The sequence below is a fragment of the Oryzias melastigma genome, linkage group LG13 (genome assembly GCF_002922805.2).
Source record: "Oryzias melastigma strain HK-1 linkage group LG13, ASM292280v2, whole genome shotgun sequence".
NCBI classification, from domain to species: Eukaryota; Metazoa; Chordata; class Actinopteri; order Beloniformes; family Adrianichthyidae; genus Oryzias; species Oryzias melastigma.
In genome coordinates, this window is record NC_050524.1 from 1,018,069 (window position 1) to 1,033,484 (window position 15,416).

A 15,416-nucleotide genomic window follows, 5' to 3' on the forward strand; every position below is an offset into this window, starting at 1 on the left:
ACATAACACAAAAGGCATTTGGGATGGATGATGGATGGATGATGGATGGATGATGGATGGATGGATGAATGGATGGATTGATGAATGGATGGATTGATGAATGGATGATGGATGGATGATGAATGGATGATAGTTGGTGGTTCCACTTTCTCATGCTTGCTTGAGTTGTGACCCACACTGTAAAGGATTTGATTATATAGATATAGGATATAGAGTAACTATTGTAATTATTGTAAATAATTTTACAGCTTTATTAATGTAAAATCAAATGGAGTTGAATTTGTGTTTACTGTATTTACTGTATTAAAATCCATAGACTCAGATTTAAAGACGTTCTCTCCTCTCATGATCACATTAAGATCTCTTCATCGAGGGAACGGACCGCAGTCTGAGGAAAACACAACAAAATAATATTTTGAGTCTCAGTTGGAGTTAAACTGAAGGGCAGTTTTCATACATGGGGAATTGAACAAGTGTTCTCATAGTAACAATTTAAAAAGAATTTGGAGAAAAAAAACTGCTTCAGTTAAGAGGCTCATTAACCCTTTAACTACCTGCTCAACCAAATGTTGGAAAACTTTTAGAAAACATGTTTTTAAAAATATTGATTGTGTGTATTACTCCCCAAGGTACGGAGGCCCTAAGGGACATTAAAAGAAAAAGAAGTTGAAGGAATTTTTTTTTCCCCAAAAATTGGAGTGAAAAGTTTTTTCTGGTTACTAACTGGTGCACACCAGATAGTTACCAGAAAAAAAGTTTACTTCAAAGTTTAAAACAAATAAACATTTTTTTTCAGTTACTAACCAGAACATTTTTATTTCTGAAAATTGAAGTTCAAGAATGTCTGGATAGTAACTGGTGCGCACCAAACAGTAACTTTTACAGAACCATTATGTATTTTCAGAAGAAAAGTTTTTTTAACTTAGATGTCCCTTTAGGAGGAATAAGCAGTAGAAAAAAACAACTATTTTTATCTTTTTTGGGTAGTTGAAGGGTTTAAGTTCAACTCCAAACCGGTTGAATTTCGTTCTCATGGTCTTGTAATCAGAAGCATACCCGTAAAAAGAAAAAACTTGTTTTCTATGACTCAGTTGCTACAGAATTCATTAGAAATTCACCTCTGAGTTGTGGGCGGGGCTGTTGGCGCATAGTAAGCCCACCAGGTTGCAGAGAGTTCGGAGCAGGGAACTTCTGAATCACTGGGAAAAAGAAAGAAATAAAGAAGGAAACAGTCCAAAGAATGAATGTGCAGGAAGAGTCCCAGCAGACGGTCAGAAGAGTCTCAGAGCGGATCTCCAGACCAGCTGAGGACTCTGACTGCAGCGGCTGAGCCCAGCTTCCCATTGGTGCGTTTCAGCACCGTCACTCAGAGCTGTTTCTCAGGAAGGCTGGCATGCACCAGCATGACTGAAGAGTTCAGATATGATCTGCTCTCTGCACGCGCTCAGACCAGATAGCTGCAGGAACACCTGAATTCAAGTATCTTCAAACGCTTGGAGCAGGAGAAAAACAGGTTTGTCCGATCTTTAGTAGCAGATATAGAATCCTTTAAAGTTTTTTTTTCTCTGAGAGACATAAACCTTGAGCTGATTGATCCTTCAGACTGAGCAGAGAACTCTGATCTGATCCTTTAGTTCTTTACGGGAAATCCAACCAAACCAGGAATGTTCTTTCTCATTTACCTGTTTCTGTCTGTTTTAGGGGATCTTAGTGCTTGGATGTGTTGAATTTAGCTTCGCTCATCCATATTTGGGTGAATCAGATTTGTTGACATTTAGAATCATTTTAATGTTCCTTAGACTTTCTGGGACATTTGTTGCATTGTTTACTGTCACTGTTCAGTTTTACTGTATCAGCTGCAAACAAGCTTTCAATTCTGCATGAAGGAAAGAATGAAATGTTTCAGGAATTACTCTGACTTTCTGACATTATGTTGGTAAAAATAATTGCTTTCAATCAAATTTTGTCAACTTCCTGTTGTGTCTCTAATGTCTATTCATGCGATACAAACTAAAGACGTCCAATCACAGGCTTTCTTCTACCACAGTTGTCTATATGACTCACTTTGGTTCAACTACAAAGAACTTCATCTAAAAAGCCCAAAATGAAGGTTTTTATGTTTCAATCGGTCCTGTTTTTGTTGCTTAGAATAAAAAGAAAACGAGAGTTTCTCTGTTCAGAGTCTTAAATGACGAGTAAATAATAAATATCTAGGTTGTATCTATACAAGTTAAAGAATTGGACTGTAACAAAGTTAGTTGGAAGTTTCGTGTATCGATTGGTGGACCGTATCTATAGATACGTTTAGATCCACGAGAGAGGAAAACATCTAAGTAGTTCTGGACGACGGTTCACATTTTCAGATGAATCCGTTGATTCTGACTCGTAGAAAAGCAGCGTCAGCGTTACTGATTTACACTGATCGTGAGTTATTTAGGTGTCAAGACATTCGTATTTATTAATCATTTTTGATAACTGGATAACCGATGTGTGTTATCAGAGAGAGTCCATGCTTGGTGATGGATCTTCCCGTTATCCTGCGTTCAGGCCAAACGTGATTCGCCCGTCAGAGACGTCCAGGTTCAACGTCAGTGTACAGACGTGATCTGAGGTCCTGCGGCACGATTCGAGAATGGGGCGGGAAAAGGATTAAAAAATCGGAACTTTGGCGAGTCCGAACGTTGCTCAATCCATCAGGAGCTCAGCTTTGGTCACATGACCCGTTCAGCGACTCAGTCAGAGGGTGGAGTGTATCACACAGCAGTGAAGTCACGATGGAGGCAGGAGGGTGACGTGTCTTGCTCAAGGACACAACAGTTCACAAGGGAAGTGGGGATTGAACCGCTAATCCTTTGATCATTGGCCAACCTGCTCGGCCACTGCCGGTAGCTCCTCCCACACAGCTTCAGGTTAACACACCGTCAAGCAGCGACTTTGACACTTGTTAAAACAAAGGCGGTGTACAGCACAAATGACAGGCGGTGGTGGTGGGCCGTGGTACACGTGTGTCAAACCGTCGCACAGCTAGTTTAAGACGTGTTGTAGCATTTGGTGGATGTCTCACAAATGCCTGATAAAGTGTTTATGAACTGTAGATAACCATGGTAACTGACCTTGCTAATCGTCTATCGACTGTTTTGCCGCCCCTAAGCTAAATCGTGGAATATTTTTTCCAACCCCAAAGCGTAGCGCACAGGTCTCAAAGTCCCGGCCCGGGGGCCGGATCTGGCCCTGGGGGAATTCTATCCAGCCCTCCAGATCATTTTATATTATTATTATTATTGTTATTGTTGTCTTGTACAATTGTGACAAGATATATTTTATGGAGAGAAAAATCTTATACCGTATTTTCAGGAGTATAAGTCGCATTTTTAGGGGAAAAGTGTGACATTTCAGAATAAATCCGCCCAGCGAAGCTACAAAAATGAATAAATACAATAATACTAATATTTTGATCTGTATATGAAAAATATCAAACTTAAAGGGGAAAACCATCAGATTCTCTCCCATGTTTGTTTTGGACGACACTTCTTCTTCTGCTGCTGTCAGTAGCCAAAACTTATACTCGGATGTAGCGTCCTCTAGTGGCTGTTAGAGGAAACAACCGCTAGATCACAGACTGTTTACTGGGAAAATAAATATATTAGTCTATTTTTTTTTTCTTAAAAACAAAAAGTCACACTCCTGGCTAAACTATAAAAAAAATATGAGTTATACTTCAGAAAATATTGTAAGTTAATTTTTTTAATATAAAATGACATAAAATTAAAGAAATTTAAGTTTTTTTTTTTCTTTTGAGGTTTTAATCTATAACTTGTATAATTTTAACAGTATATACTATATTATTATGGACAGTAAAATATTGAAAAATGATTTAAGTTGATTTATTCTGGAATAATAATTCCTGTCTTTTTCTAAATATATTTATGCTTCAAAAGTTAAAGTTAAAAAGTGTTTGTGTTTTGATTTTGAGTTTGACATCACAAGTAAGAAAATGTTTTGAAACTTTTTGGAACATTAATTGTTTCTAAATAATAAACTGAGTCACAGACAAATTTTTAAGAACTTTTGGCAACCAACATTAACCCTTTGATATCTGAAGGTATTTCCAATCAAATATATTAAAAAATCAATAGTATTTTTGTTTTGAATCAATGTTAAAATAAGTTGAGATCGTTATTTGAGTATCAAGCATTTGTAAGACGTCCCTCGTGGAGGAGGGATGTGTGAGCGTCTCAGACTGAATGCAGAAAGCTGCAGGAGCGAGATGATGAGAAGATGTTAGGATTTGTTCATCATGCATCTGACTCACCTTTGGTGACCACATGACATAACTGCTGCCTTCAAAGCAAATCTTTGTCTGAGCAGATTCTCAACATAGAAGGTATTCTGCTTCCTACCCTCCCTGCACAGAGCAGTCACTCTGAATCCCAGGGAACTCTGTTCGGCACTTTGACTAACAAATGACTTGTAAATGCTCTCCCGTTTTATTGTGGCCGACAGCCTCTTCCTCAGAAATGATATAATGTTTAAATCGATCATTATCTCCATGGAAACTGAGAGCAAACAGCAGGAGTGCTGGTGCGTTCCACCGCTTCATTTGATCTTTTCAGGAAGGTTGGAGGGTGAAGGTTTTTCTTTAAGCCTGGGGGGTCATTCAAGCTCATAAAAAGTTATTGGATCTATAAGCAGTTCATCAACTAACCACAAGACTCAAGTTGCAAAAGCAAATCGGTTTGTCTTTCTTTATCTATTTTTATTCATGAAATTATTCTAGTCCTCAAACCTGCAGCTAATTGTGGGTGTGGCCTCTAACTGAAGACAGAGGACAGCAGAGTGGCGGTCACATTTCCGTCATTCATTTATATAAATAAAACCTTCATCACCCAAGAAGGCAGCGCTGTGCACAGTGTCAAAGTATTCAACAAAGATAAAACAACTTGAACAGTTGCATTACCTGGAATAATACAATATAGTGCCAATGCTTTTTGCTGAAAGTAGTCGCTGAAAACGGAAAAGTTGTTTGCAAAAGGATAAGTTTGCTAAAGGACTGAATATTTTTTTAAAGTACTATAAAAGAGTGCTGAAGTTAAAAACGTGTAGTAAAATTGCTTAAAAATCTCTAATATATGCCAATTTTGCAAAAAATGTTAGCATGTTAGCACAAAAAATCCAAGTAGATACCAAATTACACAAAAAAGCTAGCATGTTGCTTGAATACTAGCTAATCTAACCAAATCAGTCAAAAACGTTAGCATGTCCCTAAAATAGAAGCTAAACTCTAAATTAGCCTTTAAAAACCTGAGTAGATAACAAATTAGCCAAAAATGTTAGCATGTTGCTTAAATATGAGCTGAATTTTATATTAGCCTAAAACACCCCAGTAGATGTCAAATTAGTAAAAAAGAAAAAAAAAACTAGCTTGTTGCTTGAATACTAGCTGAACTCCAAAATAACCTAAAATCCCTCAGTAATCTAAATTAGTCAACATATTGTGCTAAAATATTAGCTAAACCTTAAATTAGCCTAAAAAGACCTATAAGATATTAGCCATTAAAGCTAGCACCATAACCCTCTGAAAGAACATGGAGGCTGGATATCACCAGAAGAGTCACGTGACTTCATCACATGTCCATCAACAGTGTTGGGGGTAACGGATTACAAAGTAACGATTTACTGTAATTTAATTTCTTATGTCAGTAAATTACAAATTTCAGTAATAAATTACAATTAAAGCCGCGGGCGGCGTTGAATGGCCCGCAGTCGCTACCTGCCCTCTCCCTCGCTGCCCGCCCCTACGCACCATCGCCGTCCTCGATGCCCACCTTTGGCACAAGCTCACTTGGAAAGTAATTGATTAAAAAAGCACTTTGTTCAAAATGGCGGCTTTTCTGTTGGTTTCATCTCCATAGCAACTATTTTATGTTTTGTTCGCCAGAGGTCACCGAACAGATTGACATTAGTTTCACGAGAATCGGCAAAAGTAAATTTTGGATGTCCTTAGCAACAGAGGTTATTGGATAACCACGCCCACATTCTTTAAATGTTTATATTCTATGTTATTATACTTGTAAGAGCTTCAGCCTGAGATCAACATATTACATTTTCACAGTTATCCATTGAAATATGTGCCTGTACTAAGAGTGTGCTACTTTCTGAGCTCGCCACGCGGGCGCCATTCGAGATACAAAAATTCTAAAGACGTATTTTTTTTGCTGTTCCCTCCCTTTGATACCCAAGAAATATGGAAATGATCGGGGAAAAAAATGCTTGGGTTGAATTTTTACTTTAGCTTGGAGTGAGATAGCTTTTTGTGAAATTCAAGATGGCGGCCAGTTCCGAAACTTTAGGGTTCGTTGTAGACCTACGCTAGGGACTTGTGTGTGAGATTTTGTGAAAATTGTGTAAATGAAAGGTTCATTTTCCTGAACGTGAAAAACGCGAAATGTCAGAATTTGAAACAAAATGGCCGCCAAACCATGGGTCATGTGGCCATCCCATAATAATTTCAAATCTTCTGTTAGGCTGTGTGTGTCCTTTCATGCCGTTTTTGTTTTGCTACACACTGGTCAGGTCTGTTTGGGCTTAGGCCCTTCCTTTGAGGCTTTCTAGGGCTTTTTACATTTTTTCACTCTAAGCCAAAATAATATGGTCCTTGCAGTCGGTAGACTGCTGCTGCGGGCCATAACTGCAGAAACCCTCGTTACTCCGTTACTTTGGTTTTGAAGACTCTGACATTTTCTCTCGGTTAAATGAAACAAAACAGAGAAAAAAAAGCAACGAACACGTTCACGCGCACACGTATTCCACTGCAGAGCGGGGGTTATCGGTGAGAGTCCGGACACACCCTGAATGCTGTGATCACTGCGACTAAATTCAACATCAATGAGACACTCAGGAGCAGCGAGGAGACTTCTCCCCTCAGGTGAGCAGCAGAGACCCCGCCCCCCGCTGAAACACCTGCTCCCGCTCCGTCCTGGAGTCGTCATATATGAATTCTTTTACCCGTTCTTCCTTTGTTCTCTGTATCGGTCTCTCCCTCGTGCACGTGTGCGCTCGCATGTGCACGAGGGAGAGACAGATACAAATAAGTTGCTTCACTTTAAATAAAAAAACGACAAAAAATGAATCAAATCAAAAGTTGGATGGTAATCATTATACTTATAATATTTAATTTGAAGTTAATAAATAAAAGCATCTATATATAATCAACATTCATAAATAAAAACACAGTATAATTATTAGTTGTAATTCTTTTTGTGCATATTATATACAACAAAACAACCTGAAGAGGTACTTACCTTTTTAGAGAAATGAAGCCGGTTCTCTCAGAATCACTAGCCCCGCCCCCTATTAACAGAATGACTTTCTCCATTTGAGGTGGAGAAAGAAACTGCTTGAGGCAATAAACAGTTATTTTTGTTTTCATAAGACTTAGTTTCAGATTGAATATGTATTTTGGTGTAACCGTTTTTTTCCATATCTCTCTCTGACCACATGTGCTGTAACGTCTGTGTCATTTTTCACTCTGCCGTCTGATGAAGTCAGGTTATGTCTTCAACCACGTTCATAGTTTGTACGAGGCCATTGATTCAAAAACCAATTTGAATGAAAGACCATCTAGTTTATGCTGTTTTTCCCTCGAGAATTTGTACATGACCGGAAGAAAAAAAGTAAAGTAAAGTAACGAGTAGTGAATTAAATTTTAAAATAAGTAAATAATTTCATTACAGTTTCATCCAGTAACTAAAGTAAAGTAATCAATTACTTTTTAAAAGTAACTTACCCAACACTGTCCATCAGTGAAAAGGGGCTTCAGTTCTACCGGTTCAGTGGCGTTGGTGCAGAATACTGGGAACAAAGTGTAACAGAGGACTTAATAGTAGCAACCTGGTCCATGAAAAATGCACAGAATTGTTCACAGTTTTCCACAGATCTTTCCAGAAGAGTTCCACTCCTGCCTGACTCCAGACGAGAACCAGAGTTTTAAAAAGTGTTTGTGGATCACCCAAGCAGAAGTGATAATGTCAGAATAACATTCCGAGCCTTTTTGACAGTTCGTCCCCGAGGAGATCGTGGGAGATTTGTAGTCTTCCTTCTTCCTTTGTCTTTCAGCTTTCCTGCAGCTCCATCCACACATTTCGTCAGAGATCCAATGTTGATGTGCTTCATGGTTTTCTACCGGTGAAGGGAGCAATCTCATCGAAAAATTTAACCTCAACCGGCGGACATGCAGACTAATGCAGCTCCAACGAACTCCAACCTCCACCCAGACATTCAGCTTTCTACAGAACTGGAGATCATCACAGTTTTACACCACCAAATGGTTAACCCTGGTTACCCCAAGCCAGGGGTGCCCATTCCTGGTCATCGAGAGCTACCACCCTACTTGTTTTCCAGATCTCCTTGCACTGCTTGCTGCTGATTACCTGGACCAGGTGTGTTCATTCAATCAGAATGTGAAGACACCTGACTGAGCTAATCAGCAGCTAGCAGGGCTTGGACATCTGAAAAACAGGCAGGGTGGTAGCTCTCGAGGACCAGGAATGGGCAGCCCTGCCCGAAGCCGTACCCTAAATGGTACCCTGGTGACAAGCAGAACTCCTCTACCCTGGAGGAGATGCACCGCTGGATCATGACAGAGTCCAAACCCGCCTTTGAGGAATGGCATCACTTTTCTTTCCCCCACCCGGCCCTTCTGCTTTTCATTGGTGGAAGACCTCATGAACTTCATAAACAGCAGTTGTAGGGGGGTTCTGAAGAGTGTGCGGGATACTGGCCCTTGAAGACCTGGAACTGGACCTTAATGGTAGACACACAGAGCCGTCCCTTCAGGTTCTGTCGACTATTTTTGTGTGAACCCATGAAGCTGCTGTAATGAAGAATTTGTGTTTGCAGGGATGAACAACTCCATGGAGAATCAGACCAACATCTCCGACCTGGACAGTATCTTCATACTTCGGGTCCTGCCCTCGCTCTACTGCCTCATCTTCGTGGTGGGTCTGCCTCTCAACTGCATGGCTGCCTGGACCTTCTTCAGAGTTGGTGCAGAGTCTGGCCTGGTGGTCTACCTGCAGAACATGATGCTGGCCGACCTCCTCATGCTAATCACCATCCCCCTGAGAGTGGCAGATACTCTGGGCCTAAAGAACAAGGATCTCTTTGTGATCACTTGCAGATACACAGATGTGCTCTTCTATAATTGCTTGTACATGGGAATTATTCTCATTGGCTTCATCAGCCTCGAGCGCTATGTCAAGATTGTCCATCCCTCGTCTTCTGCCTCCTGCACATCCAGGTTTAGCGTGCTATCCTTGCTGCGCTATCTGGAGAAGACCAGGCCTGCTTGGGTGGTGGTGGCCATCAGCTGGGTCCTCATCTTCTCCATTGTGCTTCCGAATGTGGTGATGACGAGCCTGGAACCAACGGGACAGACCTTCGAGGACTGCATGAAGCTGAAGACGCCGATGGGAGTTAAGTGGCATAAAGGGATCAGTGTTTTTGACACATCCTTGTTCTGGGTGACGTTGGTCATTGTGACCTTCTGCTACGGCTCCATCGGCGTGAAGGTGTACAGGTCACGGAGGAGCATGGGCCAGGACAGCACCGGTGCCTTCAACAGGTCCAACCGCAGCATCTTCAGCATCCTGGTGGTTTTCTCCATCTGCTTTGTGCCGTACCACGCCTGCCGCATACAGTACACTCTCTGCCAGGTACAAGACTCAAATGACGGCTGCAAGGGTGGTCTTGTGCTTCGCTACCTGAAAGAGGTGACGCTCCTCCTGTCAGCTCTGAACATTTGCCTCAATCCCATCGTCTACTTCCTGATGTGTCCAAAATTCAAAGAGACTCTGAAGAAGAAACTGTCTGAAAAGAGAAGGAAGAGGTCCCATACAGTCTTATCCACTTTGAGCAGCACCTGAGAGACGACAGGAGGCGTGGAGCGAGGCTCTTTCCTGCCTTCTAGTGGTGTCAGTATGTCACCACACCCTGAACCTAAGAGTTGAGGAAAAACTCAAAAAAACAGAATCAGAGCTTTGATTCCTTTGCATCATTTTCCCTTCACCGATCTGTTTCAGGTGAAACTTGTTCATCTCCTAAATCCACCCAAAATGAGGAACAGCATTGCTTCTACTTTTGGCACTTATCTTCAGGGTTCACCCCAGCCAATCAGCTTCCTCCATCTAACCCTGTCTTCTGTATCCTCTACTCCAGGGGTGTCAGAATCAAGTCCTCGAGGGTCGGTGTCCAGCATGTTTTCCAACCAAATTTCAATTGAAGCTCTTTATTCCCTAAACACACCTGATCTAGGTGATCAGCAAGAAAAAGGCAAGGTTTCTGGAAAACCAGCAGGAGGCCGGCCCTCGAGGACTGACACCCCTGCTCTACTCTAACACCAGCTACCTTCATGTCTTCATGCGGCTAACCTTCATTCCTCTCCTTTCCAGGGCAAACCTCCACCTCTCTAACTCCACCTCCACCTGTTCCCTGCTCTCACTACAAATCACAATATCATCTGCAAACATCATAGTCCATGGTGATTCCTGTCTAACCTCATCCGTCAGTCTGTCCATCACCATTGCAAACAGGAAGGGGCTCAGAGCTGATCCCTGATGTAATCCCACCTCCACCTTGAACTCCTCTGTCACCCCTACAGCACACCTCACCACTGTCTTACAGCCCTCATACATGTCCTGCACTGCTCTAACATACTCATGCTCCACATCCTTCTGTGTTATGAACATTAACAAGAAACTGCATGAGGACATGACCGAGTTACTCTCACTTACGTGACATCTTCTGCATCAAAACCACAATGAGATCTCAGTATCACATAATAACGTTTGTGCAGGGAAGTTATTTGTCCAGGTTTCTGTGGTGAATCTGTTCTAAAATTCCAGTATTTTTTGTCTGATTAAAACTACAGTGGTTTATACAGAAAAAGATGAATGCTTGTGTTAAGTTTTCCTTTTCAAATTGTTTACATTTATAAGCTCACAATGAGCATTTTATGGTGAATAAAATGTAACTTTTCATACGAACCCAGATTTGAGGTTGATCCATTTTTAGTTTCCAACCAGAGACACTTTTTCTTCAACTGTGGAATTTAGTAATTTTGGTTAAATGTTTTTTCAGATGTTTTTTGTTTGAAGAAATGAAAATACCAATATGTTCATTAAAATGTTTGTACCAGTTTGTCCTCTTCTCTGCCTTTGCCCTCTCTTTCTTCATCTTCTTCACCACCAGAGTCATTCTACACACCACCATCCTGTGCTGTCTGGAAACACTCTCACCAACCACTACTTTACAGTCACTGATCTCCTTCAGATTACACCGTCTACACAAGATGTAGTCTATCTGTGTGCTTCTACCTCCGCTCTTATAGGTCACTCTATGTTCCTGTCTCTTCTCAAAGAATGTGTTCACTATCGCCATTTCCATCCAGAGGGACAGCAGTGGTGCAGAGGTAGAGCGGTCAACCTTCGGTCAAAAGATCAGAGGTTTGGTTTCCTCTTTGCCCGCCCATGTGTTGATGAGGGCCAGACCCCAAAAGGTTCCTGGTGGTTATAGGTTGGCATCAGTGTTCGATCAAACAATTGTCCAAATTCCACCAGCACCCTGTTGGTGATCAGCACAGATGGCCCATGTTTAAACATGGGTCTGATTTGCTTATTTGCTTTGGCAAACATTTTACTTTGGATTTCCATCCTGACACAACCGTCTGTATTCAGCGGGGATCGGAACTGGCACAATGAGAGCCTGCTCTAGGCCCCTACATTAAAATCAAGCAAATGAAGGAGGGAGTTCCAAGATATAAAATGTTTGATAAACAGGCAGCAGTTTGGATTCAAATCGGTAAAAGTCTCCTGAGTAACTTGGAACTTTGGACTATTGTTGATATCAAACTTTTGAGTGGGATTATATACATTCAGTTCTTCCCACTGCCTTAAGACGAATCAAACTCTATTTGACAATCATTACATTCAATGGTTTCAAGTTTATATAAGTTTGTTTGTATAGATACGTTCCTATAGGATCAGTTCCTCCCACGGCCTTTCAAGCAATTAATGAAATTTGTGCTATAAATGCTGCTGGTTCTGATAAGGGTGATGATGATCAGCTGTGCACGGAGAAGACTGAAGCACAGGCTGATGGGAGTTGCAGTGAGGAAGGTGCTGAAGATCGTCAGTACTCAGGAGAGGGCTCCCTCTGGTGGTCGGAGGAGGACATGGCTCAGTGAGTCCTGACAGATTTATAGAGAGAACATAAATAAAATAATTTAAGATTGAAACTGTGTTTCTGAGTATTTCTTTATTCAAATCATGGCGGTTTGGTACCTCCAGAATCATTGTGGTTTGAACAAGCTCAGGTTTGTGGTGCAGCAACTGCAGAGTCTTCCTCCTCCATTATTTCCAGACAAACAGATCCATGCACGTCTCTGTTTTCCTCGTCTGAGCTGGAATCGGGATCAGAACTGTACGACTGGATAGCTCTGATATTTCTGCCATTTTTGTTGCTATGCTAATGTTAGCTTGGGGTAGCGACTAGCTGTAATCTAGTGGGAGTGAGTGTAAACACAGGAATCATGGGAAATGAGTGGAGGCTTACTCCTGTGCCAACAGTCCTGGTTCAGGACGTGGTACCAAAACCAGTATTGTTTGGTGCTGGTGCCATGTCATCAATTTTTACTGGAACAGGTAAAAGGTATGTTATTATTACAGAGACAGGTTGGTATTTATTGATTATTGTATTTTACTGCTGCAAGGATGTTAAATTAACATATTGTGTTTTAATTTGTTCTAAAATTTAAAATAAAAGTTTTTCGTGTACATAATTTATGTTCTCCTTCCTTCACACAGAAAGTATCGATAAGAATACAGATCAGAATAGCGGATCAATAAGTGGTATCGATAAGAGGACTAAAATCTTAATGATGGTCATCCTTAGTCCCGCCCACAACTCAGAGGGAAGTTTCTGCAGAACTCCTGCTGCTCTGCAGAAAAAGAGTCTTAAAAAAACGATGCAGGCTTTTTGATTTTGGCTAAAACTGCATAATCATAATTAAAAGACCACTGGGAACGATTTTACAAACCCTGTAGTGGGACTTTAAAAACACCAAAAACACCTTTTTCATCGGAGTGAGTTTTTAAGACGTTAAAGTAATTGAATTGTTCTGAATTTGTTTCTTTAGAGGTTTGACTTCTATAAAGTGGATTTAAGCTGCTGTGGAGTAGTCATCTAGTTACACACAGGTATCTGTTTAATGTTTCCAATGATAATTGTACACGTGTGTGTTTGCTGTCATGTAAAATGTTTCCAGGATTCAAAGCATTTTAGCAAATTGTAAAAGATGATTTCAAATATTAATTTTTAAAGAGGCGGGGTTAAATAAATTCTCACTTCCTCCCACTTCCTTTAGAACAAGCTTTGGTTAAATTTTGTGGTTAACACTTACAAGTCAAAGTCATTCAAAAACCTCTTTGCTTTCTCTTGTTCACTGATGTACTTCTTTTTAAAACCTGTTTAAAATTGAATAAATCAATCAATCAAGGTCTGATCTTTGGATGATTTAGGGGGAAAATGCTGGGAAATGAAGGAGATGTTTTCTGTGACTCTCAGCTGTTCACCAATGATGACGTCTAATAAAGATGACTCTTCGTATGTCCTCTGGAGAAAAAGACAAGAAAAGCTGTGCATCATCAGCATAGAAACAGCCTCAATGTTCTGTTTGTCTCGGGTTCCTTCATGACATCCATGTTCTTCCATCACTCTCAGTTTAGCTGCTTTTCGACCAAACGATGCTCTGGTCCGTTCCCAACTGATCCCAGAGTTTTTCTGAAGACCGACCGCCTTCTGGGTCTAAAGAAAAATGGAGAAAAGAGAAGTTAGGAACTGCTCAAGCATGGTTGTGTACCTGCCTCTGAGGACATAACGCTGCTGGTGGTTCTGGTTAGAGTTACAGTAACGCTGACTTCCCCCTGAAGATAGAAAGGAGGGCAGAGTGTGGGAAGAGGAAGTGCCGCCTCACCTCAAAGTGACTCTGAGCTCCTTGAACATGCTCAGATCAGACTTCTCCTTCTGCTGTGAGGTGAGTTTATACACACTACATTCATCTGTGTTTTACAAACCTCTTTGTTTTCTAAAGAATTCAAGCTCGTTTCTGTATGTGCAGCAGCAGAACTTTGAACTGATGGTTCTCTGAATATGAATCACTGATGGCAAGTTTATTTGTAGCACATTTCATGTACAGAGACGATTCAAAGTGCTTTACATAAAACATTAAAAGAAACAATCAAAAGAAATAGTAAACATGTGATCATTAAAATAAAATTAAAAGAAAGTAAAAAGATTTTAATTTAAAACAAGCATAGATAAACAGTCAGACGTAAACTTTTGAATACATATTAATCAAACTGAGAACAGGTGAGTCTTTAACCTGGATTTAAATACACTGAGTGTTTCAGCAGATCTAAGGTTTTCTGGAAGTCTGTTCCAGATCTGTGGAGCATAGAAGCTGAATGCAGCTTCTCCATGTTTAGTTCTGACTCTAGGAACTGATAAAAGACCGGATCCTGATGACCGGAGAGGTCTGGCTGGTACATACTGGGTCAGGAGGTCAGTCATGTATTTTGGTGCTAAACCATTCAAAGCTTTATAAACCAGTAACAGAACTTTAAAGTCTATCCTCTGACAGACAGGTAACCAGTGTAAAGACCTCAGAACTGGACTGATGTGGTCTACTTTCTTGGTCCTTGTGAGAACCCGAGCAGCAGAGTTCTGAATAAGCTGCAGTTTCCTGATGGATTTTTTTGGTAGTCCTGTAAAAACACTGTTACAGTAATCAAGTCGACTAAAGATGAAAGCATGCACTAGTTTCTCCAGGTCCTGCTTAGACATCAGATCTTTAATCCTTGAGATATTTTTGAGATGATAATAGGCTGATTTAGTGACTGCCTTAATGTGTGATGCTGATCATTACAGCAGTGCTGCTTAGGAACCAGTTACTGCAGCCAAGTGACGCTCGTGGAACATTTCTGTTCAGAATTTAACAGAACACAGGACTGGTTTTAGTTCCCAGACTCACCTCTCTGTGTCTGACTGGGATGAAAGGGTCGACCTGTCCGGGTTCTGCTGGTTCTTGGGTTGTCTTTATTGTCTGGATCTTCAGGGGAGAACAGGTGTGTCTTGCAGTTCCTTTTAGGTTTGTACGACCACCTCAAGGAAACATCATGAAAACGGAATATACCAATGTCCTGCATGTGGTAAGTATACACGATGTTGAACGCACTTATGATGTACGGGTCGCGATGTGACACTTAATAGACTTCATCGATTAAACAACTTATACTCCTACAGTCCCACCAAATCAATCTGTCTGAGGCAAGTTGTAACTCAAATCAACCTATACCATCAAA

At 40.8% G+C, this 15,416-nt stretch overlaps 1 protein-coding gene across 1 annotated transcript; it reads left to right on the forward strand.

Annotated features, from left to right (window-relative positions):
• Positions 1–979: 979 nt before the first annotated feature.
• Positions 980–10,433, forward strand: LOC112149417 (P2Y purinoceptor 14). The gene is made up of 2 exons (XM_024277083.2): positions 980–1,513; positions 8,899–10,433. The coding sequence occupies exon 2, from the start codon at positions 8,901–8,903 to the stop codon at positions 9,921–9,923; it is 1,023 nt and encodes a 340-aa protein (XP_024132851.1). The 5' UTR covers positions 980–1,513; positions 8,899–8,900; the 3' UTR covers positions 9,924–10,433.
• The last annotated feature ends 4,983 nt before the right edge of the window (positions 10,434–15,416 follow it).